Source organism: Meriones unguiculatus, chromosome 19 (assembly GCF_030254825.1).
Source record: "Meriones unguiculatus strain TT.TT164.6M chromosome 19, Bangor_MerUng_6.1, whole genome shotgun sequence".
Classification (NCBI taxonomy): Eukaryota; Metazoa; Chordata; class Mammalia; order Rodentia; family Muridae; genus Meriones; species Meriones unguiculatus.
The window spans coordinates 11,491,076-11,507,436 of NC_083366.1; the positions used below are offsets into that span (position 1 = coordinate 11,491,076).

General features: G+C 39.5%; 1 protein-coding gene across 7 annotated transcripts in view; it reads right to left on the reverse strand.

The window, feature by feature from the left end:
* Slc39a12 (solute carrier family 39 member 12) overlaps positions 1 to 16,361 on the reverse strand; it is a 102,787-nt gene that overhangs the window by 35,182 nt on the left and 51,244 nt on the right. For 4 of the 7 annotated variants that reach the window (XM_060372277.1, XM_060372279.1, XM_060372278.1 and 1 more), the window contains exons 8-12: positions 13,178 to 13,327; positions 11,757 to 11,864; positions 9,406 to 9,472; positions 4,243 to 4,401; positions 2,016 to 2,203 (exon numbers count right to left, since the gene is read on the reverse strand). In XM_060372277.1, the coding sequence (XP_060228260.1) occupies positions 2,016 to 2,203; positions 4,243 to 4,401; positions 9,406 to 9,472; positions 11,757 to 11,864; positions 13,178 to 13,327 (672 nt within the window). The remainder of the gene's footprint in view (positions 1 to 2,015; positions 2,204 to 4,242; positions 4,402 to 9,405; positions 9,473 to 11,756; positions 11,865 to 13,177; positions 13,328 to 16,361) is intronic. The other 3 variants (XM_060372281.1, XM_060372282.1, XM_060372280.1) reach the window with 2 other exon arrangements.

A 16,361-nucleotide genomic window follows, 5' to 3' on the forward strand; every position in this document is an offset into this window, starting at 1 on the left:
CAGTAAGGTCAAATTTTAGGCTAGCTGGGCTCTCCTAGGATATCAGTCCCCTTGCTTTCTCGCTCTATCCTTACTGGATACAGAACAGTAACCGTGACGGGATGCTGACTAGCTTAGGTTTCCACATGACAAATGGGACAAATAATCTCCCAAGATCTATTTTGGAGATACATATAACCTAACAAAGAAAAGGATTGACTCTGTGCACACACATCCATCATGCCATAAATAGCAATCCAATCTACTTTAAAAAAATATTCAAAAGAACACTACAACTGCCCCCAAGTGACCTAAAAAGGACAAAAGAGCTGAAGCAGGAGGCTCAGAAGTAAACTTGAAGACTGACAGAGACCTTTGAACAATGGGCAGCTCACATCAATTGATGGAGTGTGGCGGTGTGTTTTCTAACTTATGAATAGTTAGAAATCCTGATTCCTTACCTCGGGAGGAACATAGCAGTAATACTGACCTTGGGTTGGAAGATAGAGGTCAGAGGTAGAATTAAATCCACGTTTAGCCTCATCAAAATTAAAATATTTTGTTAGTGTGGCAAATGTTTGTAAATATTTGTAAACATAGAGCATCTTTGGTATTGACTTTATCCACTTGACTCCCAGTGATTAAGAAAAGCTGCCAGCGATCAGAAGCACAGGGTTCAAACACTGGTACCTACCGCAGAAACCTCTCTGAAATCTGCCATCACGATACTCTGGTACTCTGCTTGTAGGAGCTGCGTTTCTTGTTCCCTTATTCTTTTCTTATGAAACAACTCTTTGTACTTCCTTCCTGGACAGTAAATAACCTGGTTCTGCAGCATTGTTAGTCAATCCCGAAGGATCTGCTTCACAAGTTACCTTCAAGAGATGTTTATTTTGCTCTATCTTCTCCAGGAAACCAGGGATAACAGAACTTGCTTTGGCTCAGGCTGACTTATCCATTCATTTATTTCTTTTTTTTTTTTTTCTGTCTTCTAATTCACATGGAGGGTTGATAATTAAGCTTTTACCCTTGAAGACTTTTGGTTTGGTTTTGAGACAAGGCTTGTAGCTTAGGCTGACCTCAAACTCTTTATATAGCCAAGGATGGATTTTAAATCCTGATTCTTTGGCCTCTATCTCCTCAGTGCTGGAGTTATAGGTGTGCACCACTATGCCTGGCTCATGAAGTGCTGGGGAATGAACTTGGGGCTCTATGGATGTTAGCCAGATAGTCAACAAACTAAGCTATACTCCCAGCCCCATCCTAAAAATATTTAAAATGTGAACAAGTCCAACAAAAGGTTACTTTAAAGAAAAATGGCCTATCTACGGATAGCAGAATTAAACAGGAAAAAAGACATAAATAAAGAAAGGAAGACATAAGGACATAAGGAAGGAAGTTGGGAGAGAAGGAGTAGGTAAAATTTCTCAGGTTCCATTTTTCCTAATAAGATTATAGAGAATGAAAATTTTTGAGCAAGTTTTTATTATTAGCAAGAATCTCTTTAGGAACTATGTTTCAATTTTAGACACCAAATGGCTGTCATAATCTTGTTTTGCCAGATAATAGATAGTCCTTCCATATTTAAAAATAAAGTCATATTTTTTAAAAACCTAGGGTTGGTTAAGGTTCAACAGTGTGAATACAATGACAAATTTTGGTTGAACCTTTTTACATTATGTAGGCAGAATGGCTGCTTGAGAGCATTTCCATTTCAGCTGCAAATCTAGGCATTTTGCACAGATACAAAGTTGGAGCACAACAGTCTGTTGCCCAGTATGGGGCTATGATAACCGGTTCCTTCCTCTCCCATTACTTTCAGATAATCAGCATTTTCTAAGTCTTGAGTTATGATCCTGCCTACCACTTGCCTTCTTTGATTCTAGACTAATTACTTTTCTATATTCTTCCTATCTATATTCTTCAACTCCTACAACTCTCCCAATTTGATTGACTTTCCCCCTACTCCCTCGTTTTCAGTTGGTTTTTACATTTCTGGTGTCAGCAAAACAAAATGGAAAACTCATAAACCTTACCATCCCCACCAAGGATAAATATAAGAACATCCCAGCAGTCACTGTTAAAATCCAGTCTTGGACACGTGGATCAGTAGACACTGAGAGACCAATGTATAGTCCTACAAAGGCCGTCAGGGCACTTATAAAATTCATCAGGATGGCAGTCCTGGTGGAGAGTCCAGAGCTTAAGAGTACTGCAAAGTCTCCTGGAGTTTGAGGGTGGGGGAGAGCAAGGAAGGGAGAGAAAACATCACCATTACTTATTTAAAGATGCTTGTGATAAATTCATGTACTACTAGTTTATTTTGAATTCTGGTGAAGGGAACTGGTTTGGGGAGCACAGACAAATGATCAGTTAGTCAGGCACATCCAACTACATTTCTGTGGCTCTCTACCTAGTTGAAGTTAGGCTGGAAATGGATCTATTCCCTTGCCTAAATGCAGCCCACCCAGAGGGGTCTGTAACATGCTCTCCAATCCCTGATATCCTGTGGCATTTTGAACTCAGAAAAAAAGCAAAACAAATGCACCCTCCAGCCCACAGCTTCTCCATACATTTCTGTTGTTGCTTTGGCCTATTTCCTGGCCAGGAGAATAGTGATACTGTATTGGCTTTTATGACTTACTTATTGGAATCTGTTGTAGAGAAAGAGGAAAACTACATAATTAGAGATTCTTAAATCCTTGAAAAGTTGATTAGAGAAAGAAAACCTTTCTGTAGAAAATGGTTTTCTACCTTTATGATCAAAGAACATCATCTGTTATTTTCTTCCCATACCTTTGTGTCCAAAGATGAACATTCTACCTAGAAATCTAGAGTATTTATTTCTCAGTCTACATCAACAATAGAGGCTAAAAGTGAATAGAGACAGCATGTAAGATTTCATTCCCTAATTCCATTGCAGAACTGGTCCCAGAAATAGCTCCTGATCCCACCATAGTGGCCTGCAGTGCTCGATGATTTGAAGTTGAAGGTCAAATACCAGGCCACTAGTGTAGTAGCTAAACACTTGGCCATAGAGTTTGACTTCCAGACCAGTTAAAATTTAATGGGCTCAGAAAGGACCTTGGCTAAAGTGTGTCACAATAACAACTTGGTAACAGGACTTTAGGGAATGGACACCGAATACAAGAGGGCAAGGGCGGCCCATGGGACAATGTGAACTTGAACTTGAAAGCAGAAGAATGAGTGTCTCCTAGTTTTTTCTTTCTTGTTATGATTATACACCCTGACCAAAAACTTAGGGGTGGAAAGAATTTGTTTTGTATTATACTTCCAGGTCAGTCCATCATGGAAGGAAGTCAGGGCAGCAACTCAAGCAAGATCTTGAAGCAGAAACCTTGGAGGGATGGATGCTGCTTGCTGGCTCACTCCAGTTTAGGCTTGGCTAGCTTCCTGGTAAGGCTCAGGACACCTGTTCAGGCAGTGCTGCTGTCCACCAAGGGCTAGGCTCTCCTAGCCCATCAATGGACAATGAAGACAATCTCTCAAAGCCTCATCTAGGCAACCCCTCAGTGTGTACACCCTCCTGAGGTGACTTTAGGCAGTGTAAATTGACAAAGCTAACTGGCTTGAGCCCTCCCTCTAGAACACATATGTAGACAGCTCTCCCTGCACTGACTCTAAGCTGTTGCAGAGAACTCTATTTTAGTCAATCTTGGTTTCTAGGAAGAAGGACAAATGTACAAGGTTATTGAGTTTATATAGTAAATATAGTCTATATAGTAAATATAATATTGAGTTTATGTAGTTTTATGTGAGTCTAATACCATATACCTGTTGCTTCAATTTTATGTTTAGCTTTAATTATTCTGTACTAATCAGGCTGATTAATGCTTTGATTTTAATTTAAATGTTATTTTATCTCAGGCCTGTTTTTTGACACAAAAGTTTCCCTCTTAACGTGTTTGCTATACTGAACATTCAAATTTTGAAGTCTTTGCCAAAGTTCTTTAGAATGACTTCTCTGAATGACGCTCTCCCACACCGAATCATCTGGAATCCCTAAGGAATAATTCCTAACCCTGGGGGAAAAGGTAAGGACTCTACATGAGTTTTATCTCAAAGTACATGTTTTTGTTTGTTTAGTTTATTGTTTTTTTGTTTGGTTTGGTATGGCTTGCTTATGGTTCAAATAAATTAAAAGTGGAGAATGGTTGAAAAATAATACTATCTTCTGGAGAAGATTCCAAGCAAACTATTGGTGGGGATGTACTGACTCCCTCAAGAACCAGGAACACATACCCATCTCATGTGGAATTTCATGGCACAAAATAGCAATTGTTGTGGTCACTCCTGACTCCAATGACGATGAGAAGGCTGTCCCTATTACTAGGCCATCTGCAAAATTATGTAGGCTATCTCCAACCAGTATCATAATTGCCAATAAGCTGATGGTTTTGCCTAAAGAGTCAAACAAAGGAGTGGGATGTATTAATAAAGCATCACAGATGTCACGGTTACTTCACACCCAAGTACCTTTCCCATCCACTTTAACATTCTTACACTGCACCTCATTAAACAGCCCTAATAAATTCTACTTTAAAGATAAAGGCAGAGCTGGAAATAAAATGTGGAACCCAATAAACCTGAAATACTCACTATTTTTTAACCGCTTTGACCAATTATAAAATAAATTAGCTGTTGACTATTGGTTTCTACATTTTATTGAAATAAGCTATGAGGATTTGAATGCGAATGCCCCCCCCCCCCCCCCGCTTAGGTTCATATGTTTAAATACTGGGTCCCCAGTTGGTGAAACTGTTTGGTAAGGATTGGTAGGTATAACTCTACTGGGTATAACTGAGGCAGGCTTTGGGATTTCAAAGGGCTTACTTCATTCTGGGTACCTTCTGTACTTTCTACTTGTGGTTTGAGAGAGAGCTCTCAGCTATTCCTGCCTTTCTTCTACCATCATGGACTAATCTTCTGAAGCACTAAGCACAACTAAAGGCTTTCTTTTATAAGTTGCCTTGGCCACAATATTTTGTCACAGCAATAGAGCAGTAACTAATACACATGGTATGCTAAAGATGGAATCTACAGCAGTGCTATAAATCTGGAAATAGCTACTAACATCTTTCCTGCCATGGCCTTTGGAAGGTATTCTATGAAAACTTAAGAATCGTGTTGTGTGTAAGATGCTGATGACCCTCACATTCTTCATATGTTGTAACTTGACTTTCTTATGTGAAGCTGTGATGAAGCGGAGCCTTGAGAATGATCTTAGATGATGAGTTGGGGCTACTGCCTTACCCTGTTTGCCATGCAAGGGCACAGTGAGAAGACACCATCAGGGAACCAGAAAATGGGCCATTGCCTCACCTTGGCCTTTCTTTTCTAGATACTAGGAAAGAAAATCCTGTCATCTAGGAAACTGTGAGGCACAGCAGTGTTAGTGGGCTGAGACGAAGCTCCCCGTGGGGTACCACTTGCATGCTGTTGACCAGCCAGAGCTGTTGCTCCGACCTTGATGATCTTGCATCAGGCTGCTCAGTGTACTTCCTGTCCTCATGAATCATTGTGTTGCCTGATCTGACTGGGGATTAATGACTCTCCTAAACCGCCTTGTTCGCTCTGTAACTGTGTCCACAACAACCACAAATGACTCTTCCAGCTCCCAAATTATCTTTGTAATATTATCTTTGTAAAATATCACAGTACTTGTCTTTCTGCAAAACAAAAACAAAATAAACAAACAAAAGAAAACCATTCAGTACTAGACCAGTTAGATATTGAATTAAGATAAGATTTCATTTACATAGGATTATTCTATTTTGTGCAGGCTCTCTGCTTAGTCGTTAATATAAATTAATTGATCATAATTGGGTTTGGGTTTTAATAGAAAAACAAACCCAAATTTAAATAAACTTAGTTGCATATTGCAACCCAATTATAGACTTGAGCAACTAACAAACTGTACTTTGAGAATAACACTTGTTCTGACCTGTGCTATTTCAGCTAATAAAGTAGACATCAATAGTGAAGCCTAAAACTTCACTCTTCAGCTTCAAATATGCTGCAAAAGAGGTGTAAGTTCTAGTTGTTGTCACTGTTAGAACTAAATACATTTTCCAAATAACTGTATTTAGTAGGAATACAAAGAGTTTATTTTGTGTTCATTGGCCATTCATGGCCTAAGAATGAGAGGTACTATATATTAATATAGCATGGTATTTTATAATAAGAATGTGATTTGACACACTATATACTTAAATGATGGTCAGAGTTTGTATTTTCAAGCAAGAAATAGCTGCACTGACCTTGTTACAAAAGTGGCCTGTGAAATTACTTATTTTTTCTTTTATTATTATTATTGATAATTTATTTACTTTGTATCCCAGTTCTAGCCCCCTCCCTCATCTCCTCCTGGTCCCACCCTCCTTCCTTCTTCTTCTCCTATCCCTCTTCCTTAGTTCACTGATAGGGAAGGTCCTCCTCCTCTACTATCTGACCGTAGCTCTCAGGTCCCATCAGGACTGCCTGGATCCTCTTCCTCTGTAAGCTGGCTAATTTAATATTTTTTAAAATTCATTCACTTTACACCCTAATCATACCCCCTTCCCTCACATCCTCCCGGACCCCTTCCCCTAGTCCTCAGAAATGGGGAGCTCTCCTACCCTACCAACTGACCCCAGCCTATCAAGTCTCATTAGGACTTCCTGCATCTTCTTCGTCTGTGGGCTGGTAAGGCCATCCTGCCAGGGGGAAGTGATCAAAGAACAGGCAACAGAGTCCATGTAAGAGAGAGTCCCTGATCCTCTTACTAGGGAGCCCACATGGAGACTGAGCTGCCTATTGACTACATCATATACCCAAAATATGCTCCACCATACAACAAAAATAATTGCCCAACTGTGTTCATAACGGCTTCATTCATAATAGCCAGAAACTGGAAACGACCCAGACTTTCCTCAACCAAAGAACAGATAAAGAAACTGTGGTACATCTACATAATGGAATACTATTCAGCTATTAAAAACAAGGACATCATGAAATTTGCAGGCAAATGGATAAATATGGAAAAGATCATCATGAATGAGGAAATCCAGACACTGAAAGAGAAGCATGGTGTAAACTCATGTATAAGCAGATATTAGCCGTATAATACGGGAAAACATACTGCAATCCACAGGCCTAAAGAAGCTCACAATGAAATTTATTCTCCCTGACAGGGTGGCCTTAGCCTTACTAGGCCACACACAGAGAAAGAGGATCCTGACAGTCCTGATGAGACCTGATAGTCTAGGGTCAGATAGTAGAGGAGGAGGACCTTCCCTATCAGTGAAATAGGGGAAGGATATCAGGGTGAAGAGGGAGGAAGTGTGGAACTGGGAGGAGATGAGGGAGGGTGCTACAGCCAGGATACAAAGTGAATAAATTGTAATAATAATAATAATAATACTTTTTTAAAAGAACAGGTTTCACTATGGAAAAAAACAATGACATTTACTTATAAGCTCATACGGGTTTGTAATAAGAACTGTTCTCATCTGGCATGTATGAGGAACTAGGTTTATTCTCCAGTCTGAAAAAATAGAAGTACAGAACAAACTAACACCTGGGTCAGGTGCTCATAAACACACAGGATAAATACCAAATTTCTGAACTCAACATTGCCCCGAAAGTTCTCAGACTCTGATGACACTATGGGATCACTTAGCTGCTCCTGTCAATTTCCAAAAACAAAGTTTCTCTTTGTAAAATAATTCGATTTAAAGCAACACATTTCAGCACAGCTGCCTGTGAATAAAACTCCGTTTTCCTTATGCCTACATGCAGTTTTAATACTGATAAAATATATTCAACTTCAGCATTTCAGCGATCTAGCCCTTTCTAGGAAACAGTATTGCCTATTTTTGTTGTCTATCACTTTATTATCTCTGATTATAGGCTTCTAAATATCACAATGTGGGTATATAAGAAGAAAGAAAAACACATTGTCTTTGCACATTTGCAAGCAAGCCACAAAGAACACATATTTGAAAATTTGCATATTCAGCAAGATCATTTAAGCAGTTAGTGGAAGATAAGCATTTGCCAATAATTTAACATATTTGATACCAAACTCACTCTAGTATTTCACCTTTGTTAGTATACCTGGCAGTCTTCAGGGTCACGCATCCTGAACTATCCGATATTTCCCACCATGAAGCAGGGGCTAAAACTAATCTGATTTGGGGTTTTGTTTATTTAAATCAGACCTTGGACAGGATTTTCACATCCTGTCTTCTGAAATACAAGTGGAGTCCTACCAACAAGGTAATATAAAACAAGTAATCACATAGTCAAAGCTAACTCAGTGTTTTCCTGGCAAAGGGCAGCTGTGCGTACTAATTTGGATTTTCTCACTGTTCGTTCTGTATGCCAAGCTTGATACCTGTGGGAGAAGATTATTTGCATGAAATGATTGTTGCTCCCTGGTGTAGTTTCCATACTCTGCTCCTAATTCAACTTGTCATATCTTTTTCCCCCTTTCCTTTATTTCGAAAGCAAAAACAACAAAGTCTGATGTAGACCCACTATGTGCCAAACATTCCAAATTCATACTGGAACTAAAAATTATACAAGAATTAAATAACATCCTTGAGCTGTAGACATAGCTCAGCAGGTAGGAACACTAGCTGCTCTTTCAGAAGATCAAAGTTTGATTCCCAGCACCTACATGGTGGCTCACAACCACTTTTAACTCCAATTCCAAGGGAGCTGAAACCCTCCTCTAGCTCCCAAAGGCCCTCATGTATATGCAGACAAAATGCACACATTAAAATTTTGCATCAATTTACAAAAGAACTAAACAACATCCTGAAAGCAAAATGGGACCGAATATGAAATTACTATTTTGAATCAAATTTGTAAATTTCATGACAATATCACTAAAACAGAGCAATTGCTGTCATAAAACAGGTAGAGTAGTAATACGTGTTTATTCTTACTAGCGTTTACAGTCCAAGCTACATGGTAAACTACAGTCAATGAACATGCTTGTTCTATTCTCCGGCACACACACAAGGTCTCAAGCCCAGCACATTTTCAGACTATTTTTCCATGGTGGTGATCAACTCCACAGCCTTATCTCTACCAGGCAAATGCCCTACTATGGAGCTGCAGCCCCAACTCCACAAAGTATATTCTAAATAAATAAAAAAATTAAGAGAACCCATTGATATATGCATGAATGAATATGTATGCATGAATGGAATAAAATTCAGCTTGGTTTGTGGTGTCCTTGGGAGGCAGACAAGAATGGGTGCTCACTGAAGACCTTATTGCAAAGCTTTTCACCATGAAATAGGGTCCGACTATGCAGTCTCATTGTTTTTGACATATTTGTTTAAAAACAGATATAATCTTTTCTATGCCACTTTTTATACTTAAATTTTTTAACTATGTAAAACTGGTACTCACAGTTTCTTTTGGAGACTGGTACATCACCTATGGGTGGCTCAGCTGGCTGTGAATCTTCTGGGCCTTTCTATGTTGAATTAAAATATAATCAGTGAAAAGTGAGTAACCATCACCTTAGGTTGGAACCTGAGACAGCTAAAGAATTACACTGACGTTTAGAGGACATTTTACTACTCCAGATCCATATCTGGACTGACATCTTACATATTCACCATGAAGTACAAGGACTGTCATGTGTAGGGAGAAAGCACATCCTCCACAGAGGACTGAATGCTTCTCAGCTGGCCTGTAGTTCATTCAAATTCTTTATGTCACAGAAGCCTTTACTGAAGACAAGTTTAGAAAATGGTTCTTGACCTAGTTTTGCGAAGGTTGTCCTTGGATTCATCTCTCATTTCCTAAGTGGATGGATGGTGCCCTCAGGTATAGGAGAAAAACCCAAGCCAACTCAGTGCATTGTGTCATCCCATGGCTCTCTTTATTGCTTTGCCAGTCAGTAAGAAAAAAAAAATACCATATACAAAGTCTAATACAAAAGTCTAGATACAAAATAGGACTAGATTATCCAGTCTTCAACATTTTTTTTAAGATTTAGTTCTTTATTTTACATACGAGTGTTCTATTTGCATGTACACCTGCATGCCAGAAGAGGGCACCAGATCTTATTATAGATGGTTGTGAGCCATCATGTGGTTGCTGGGAATTGAACTCAGGACCTCTGGAAGAGCAGACAGTGCTCTTAACCTCTGAGCCATCTCTCCAGCCTCACTTTATGAGATTTTTAAATTGCCATATGCATGAGTTATGATTTTAATTTCAGAGATTAGACCATATGTAGTTCAATTTCTAGTCCACATTCTCTGTGGTTACTCTGAGTTATGAAGAGGACACATTTTTTTTTTTTTTTAAGAGGACACATTTAAAATAACCATTCTACCCAAGTCCAGTTTGGCTAACCAGGGAGCTTATTGGGCCTACTTACAGGCATCTGAGTGAAGGGGTACCTACAGGAACCTGAGTGATCCCACAGCAGTCACAGCACAAAAAAGTCCCACCCCAGGGATTTATAACTTCCCTTAGCTGCATGAATGGAGACCACCAAGGATGCATTTTATCCACAACTAAATTCTTCTTTTAAGAAGCATATGCATCAAATTCTATCAGCCAACGTTGTAGAACTGACAAAAGTTGAATGTAAGACCAATTATCATTGTCGTTGTCAACATAAAAGTAAGACTAAAGTTCATAAGTCAAAGAAATAGCAGTTATTTCAAAGGTGGGTGATTTGGGGAGAAGAAAGGCTGAAAGAGGAGGGAACTGCAGGATACAGCATATCTCCTTGTCTACACATCCAGTATGCTAATTATACCTTATTCAGAGATGGACTTGTAATCACAAGCTCCCTGGTTCTACTGAAAGATATATTCAAATATTTATTTTGTCCAGTATTCCTGAAATCTATATATCATCACAAACTACAATGGAATTCGGAGCAAGCCTCCAGGACCTCTACACATGAAGAAAAATAATAAAGTTTCCATCTTCAACCTACAATTTCAAAAAAAAAAAAAAGGAGAAAATCAACCCATCAAAAAAAATCTAAGATTCTTCATGAAAGGCTCTGCCCTGCAAACTATCAATGCAGATGCTGAGACTTACGGGCAACCTTTGGGCAGAGTGCAGGGAATCTTAGGAAAGAAGTGGGAAACAGTAAGATCTGGAGAGGACAGGAACTCCACAAGGAGAGCAACAGAACCAAAAATTCTGAGCACAGGGGTCTTTCCTGAGACTCATACTCCAACCAAGGACTATGCATGGAGATAACCTAAGACCCCTGCACAGATGTAGCCCATGGCAGTTCAGTATTCAAGTGGGTTTCATTGTAATAGGAACAGGGACTGTCTCTGACATGAACTGATTGGCCTGCCTTTAACTTACTATGATACACATCACTAGACAAAATTAATTCTCTGGTGGATTATGAAATGAACACTCTCATCTTAGACAAACAAATCCCTTGCCCAGCACTGACTTGGGGTTATACAAAGTAGAAAACCCAAAGGTAACCTGGCTTGTGAAAACAAATAACTGAAGTGATGAAAATTATTATTTCAGTCGGATCCATGAGTATTTCACAGTGCAGATGGTGGTGACTTAAATCTGTGGAGAGTGTGTTTTGTGGGTGGGGGTGGGAGAAGCTTTCAAGTGCTTGGCAAAGTTTTCAAACAGTTTTTCTCTGGTCAAGAGCAGGCAAATCAGGAAGCTCTTTTACCCCATTGAGCTTCCTCTGTGCACCGAGAAGTAAAGAAAAGGCAGCTGAGTCTGCAGACCACATCAGATCACTGACCTACCAGCTGGATGGCTGATATAGATTTGTCTCCTCCTGAGTGGTCATTTGATTCAGGGTTGAGTGCAAGGCGGTGGTCATGCCCCACATGGCCATTAGGCAATGGCAGGCTCTGTAAGATATGCAAAGGTGGTCAGAGGCAAGAAACACACATGTATAGACTTCTTCAGTTCCATGGCTCTATTCAACATTTTGTTCATCAAAGTTTCAGGGAGCACACATTAAAATACCCCCTGGAACAAGCTCATAGTGACGAATATGTATTTAAAAATCTTGGAAGAGCATTGCACATACTCAGCATGCATTAACAATGTGATTTCAGAAATTCTAGCTGTGATTGAAAGAAGCTGAAATGGAAGTAGTTAAGATTATCACTTTATTTACTAAAATTACAGTTCTACAAAATTTTATTTGTAATTCTCTATGATATAGGAAGGAAATGATTATCAAATTGTATTGTACCCTGGAACTACTAAGATAATATCTCCCTAACTACATTATTTAACGAAACATTTGTGAACATTTGAACATCTGTACTCCTTTTAGTGCATCCAGTAACATGGACCTTAAAATGCATTATTAATTGTTATTAATTATTATCATTCCTAAATAATAAATAATAAACATTATTATTTTATTATTTATATAAATAATAAATAATAAACATTATTATTCCTAAATGTGCCTCACTTATGCATGAGATACAGAACTTGTGTGGTGGTCAGAGGAATACTTTGTAGATTTTAGGCCCCCTCACTCCCCAAACCCAAAATGATTTACTTTTTAAACTAATCATGAAGGTAAACAGAAAATTGCAACAAGAATATTAATTGCCCACTGATGAGCTTTTAAAAAACATTAACGACTACAGTTAAGAACATGTTAGTCAGAATGAGCTGCTTCTTGCTGAAATGACCACGCCTTCCCTCACACAGATGACTCTGTGAAGATGTCACTACTTTTTTCCTAGTACTGGGGATCGAACACAGGTTCTTGCACATAGAGGCAAATGCTCTGCCACCAAGCTGATCACTAGTCCTTTAATTTTTTAACTACAAGTTAACTATAAATTAAATTAATTTAGTCAGTTAGAGATAGCCTAGGGTGTCATTGAACTCTCTATATACATGAGGATGCTCCACTCCCCAGATGCTGGGGTTATAGTCATGTGCTACCACAGTACTGGGGATCAAATCCTCAGGGTTTTATGCAAGTTAGGCAAGTACTCTAATTAATTCGTGTTTAAGAGTTTCCTCCATAGCCCAGGTTGGCCTTGAAGTTGTGATCCTCTTGCTAGCCTGTCCAGTACCTGGGATGAAAGGCATGCACTTCCACATACTGCTTACTGTTGCATTTAGACAAGTATTTCTGAAATCAAGATACATATAATGAGGCCTCAAAACAAAGGACAAAGAAGACATATACCTTGGCATTTGGTGATACAAGAAGGATAAAACATTTTTCTATCAAGAAAAATCCATGGATGCCTCCAAGTAGTCCCAACAGCTTCCAAATAAGACCTTGGCTTTCATGAGAATGCCCAAGCTCTGCTTCCTGCTTATGCAAACCAAGAACCTAAAAAGAAGAGAAAGAAACAGAGAAAGAAGCAAAGAAAGGCTCAGACCAGGGAAGCAGGTAGGCTAACAGTACTCCTCCAAGTCCAGTCCCCCAGTCTTATCCCCAGTTTGTAGCAGAACATTTGTGGCCTCAGTCTCCCACCTCTGTTTCCATCTCCCATTGATCCCACAGGTCTTCCATTCCAAATTTCCCTCCCCCACTTACTACTTTATCACAGCCCCCAATCCAGCAGGCACTACTAAGAACCCACAGGCTACTCCAGCTGGGGAAGCCAGTAGGCTAACTGCAGATCTTTACTTTCCTCCTCTTCCCAAAGGTCAATCTCCCTTTTGCATCCCCAGCTCTGTAGTAGACCTTCTGCTGCAGCCTCACCTCCCTCCCTGTCCTGTCTCCCGCTGAACACAGATCTTCTCTTCCAACCTCTCCCCATTTACCACTTTATCCCAGTCCTCAAACCCAGCAGGCATTCTCTGAGAACCCATAGGCCACTCCAGCCTTACTGCTTATCCTTGTCACCAACTCTGATGCCCTACTCTTGTAGTTTCACCCCATCTCTGTAGCAGACCATCGGCTGTCCCTCACCTCTGTCCCCATCTTCAGCTGATAACTCAGAGCTTCTCCTCGAACCTTCTTCTCCACTCATCCTCTTATTCCAGCCCCAAACTCCAGCAGGCTTTCTCTGGAAACCCACCAGCCAAGTCTGACAGAGAAGTAGGTAGGCAAGCTTCAGATCTTCATCTTTCCTCCTCTCCTTCATATCCAAGTCTCCACTCTCATCTCTAGCTCCCTAGCATACTATCTGTTGTGGTCTCTCCTCACTTACTACCTGCCCTCATTCCCAGGGGCAGAACAGCCTGCTTTCTTCTCTCATGCGGATCCCTCCTAGCCCATACCCATCCCTATGTGTTAGTTCCTAATTACACATTTTATGTAGAACCCCCCAGTGACCATACCTATCAGAGTACCAGAAAAAAATCCTGCCAGGCAACACATAGCCACTACATCCTAAGAGCCAGAAAGGGCAACAGAAACCATGGGGCTGGGATAGAGCATCCACACAACAAAGCAAGACCAGTTATTAGCACCTAGAATACAGTCTTCCAAGCTCAGATGTCTCGAAGCCATCATAAAAATGCAATCAGTAACAACCAGGAGAGTATGTCTCTACTAGAGGCCAGTAACCCAACTGCAAAAGGTCCTAAAAACTGCCATATAGCTGAAACACAAGACAAAGACCTTAACATAGCTCTTATGAATATGATAGAGGTCCTTAAAGAGGAAATTTAAAAAAAAGTAAAGAAATCTATATAAAACCCAGGATCATATGGTTTTAACACAGAATTTTACCAGACTTTCAAAGAAGAGTTCATGCCAATACTCTTCAAATTATTCCATAAAATAGAAACATAAGGAGATTGTTAATTAATTATAAGAGGCCACAGTTATCCCTATAATAAAACCACTTAAAGCAGAGGTTTTCAATCTGTGGTTGTGACCCCTTTGGGGGTCATGTCAGGTATCCTGTATATCACATATTCACATTACAATTCAGAAAGTAACAAAGTTAAAGTTATGAAGCAGTAATGAAATAATTTTATGGTTGAGGGCCACCACAACATGAGGAACTTAAAAGGGTCCTAACATTAAGAAGGTTAAGGACCACTGACTTAAAGACCCAACAAAGGAAGAGAATTACAGATTAATATTCCTTATCAACATAAATGTGAATATTCTCAATAAAGTATGTTCAAAACCAATCCAAGAATGCATAAAAAAGATTATCCACCATGATCAAGTAGGCTTCCTCCCAGAGATCCACAGATGGCTTAACATATGTAAGCCAATAAATACAGCCCACTTTATAAACAAACTGAAAGAAAAAAATCACAAAATCATCTCATTAGATACAGAGAAGGCCTTTGACAAAATTCAATACCCTTTCATGATAAAAAGTCCTGGAGAGATTAGGGGTACAATGAACATACCTAAATATAATAAAGGTAGTTTACAGCAAGCCCACTGACAAGATATACTTAAATGGAATAAAATTCAAAGCAATTCCACTAAAATCAGAAACAAGACAAGGCTGTCCACACTCCATTCAGATGCAATATAGTGCTTGAAGTCTTAGCTACAGCAATAAGATGATTTAAGGAGATCAAGGAAATACAAATTGGAAGGGAAAAAGTCAAAGATTTTTCTTTGCAAATGGTATGATAGTATACATAAGTGACCCTAAAAATTCCAATGGGAAACTCTTATAGCTGATGAACATTTTCAACAAAGTATATATATTTAACTGTACATAAAAGTAACTCAGAAAAATCAGTAGCTCTCCTGTATAGAAAGGACAAATGGGAAACAGTAAGATCTGGAGAGGACAGGAACTCCACAGGAGAGCAACAGAACCAAAAAAATCTAAGCACAGGGGTCTTTCCTGAGACTAATACTACAACTAAGAACCATGCATGTAGATAACCTAAGACCCCTGCTCAGATGTAGCCCATGGCAGTTCAGTAACCAAGTGGGTTCCATTGTAATAGGAACAGGGACTGTCTCTGACATGAACTGATTGCCCTGCTCTTTAATTACCTTCCCCTGAGGGGGAAGCAGCATTACCAGGCCACAGAAGACAATGAAGCCACTCCTGATGAGACCTAATTCACTAGGATCAGAAGGAAGGAAAAGAAGTCCTCCCCTATCAGTGGACTTGGGGAGGGGCATGCATGCAGAGGGTGGAGGAAGGAAGGGATTGGGACAGGAGGAGGGAGGGAACTACGGGGGGGGGATGCAAAGTGAATAAAGTGTAATTAATAAAGAAAAATATAAAAAATAAAAAAAAGAAATCTGGGATACAACACAATAGCCTCAAATAATATAAAATATTGTAAGCAATTCTAATCAGGCAAGCAAAAGACTTCTTTGATAAAATCCTTAAGAAACTGAAAAAGATAACAGAAGATCTCCCATGCACATGAATTGGTTGGATTAATACAGTAAAAATGGCAATCTTACCAAAAGCAATCTATAG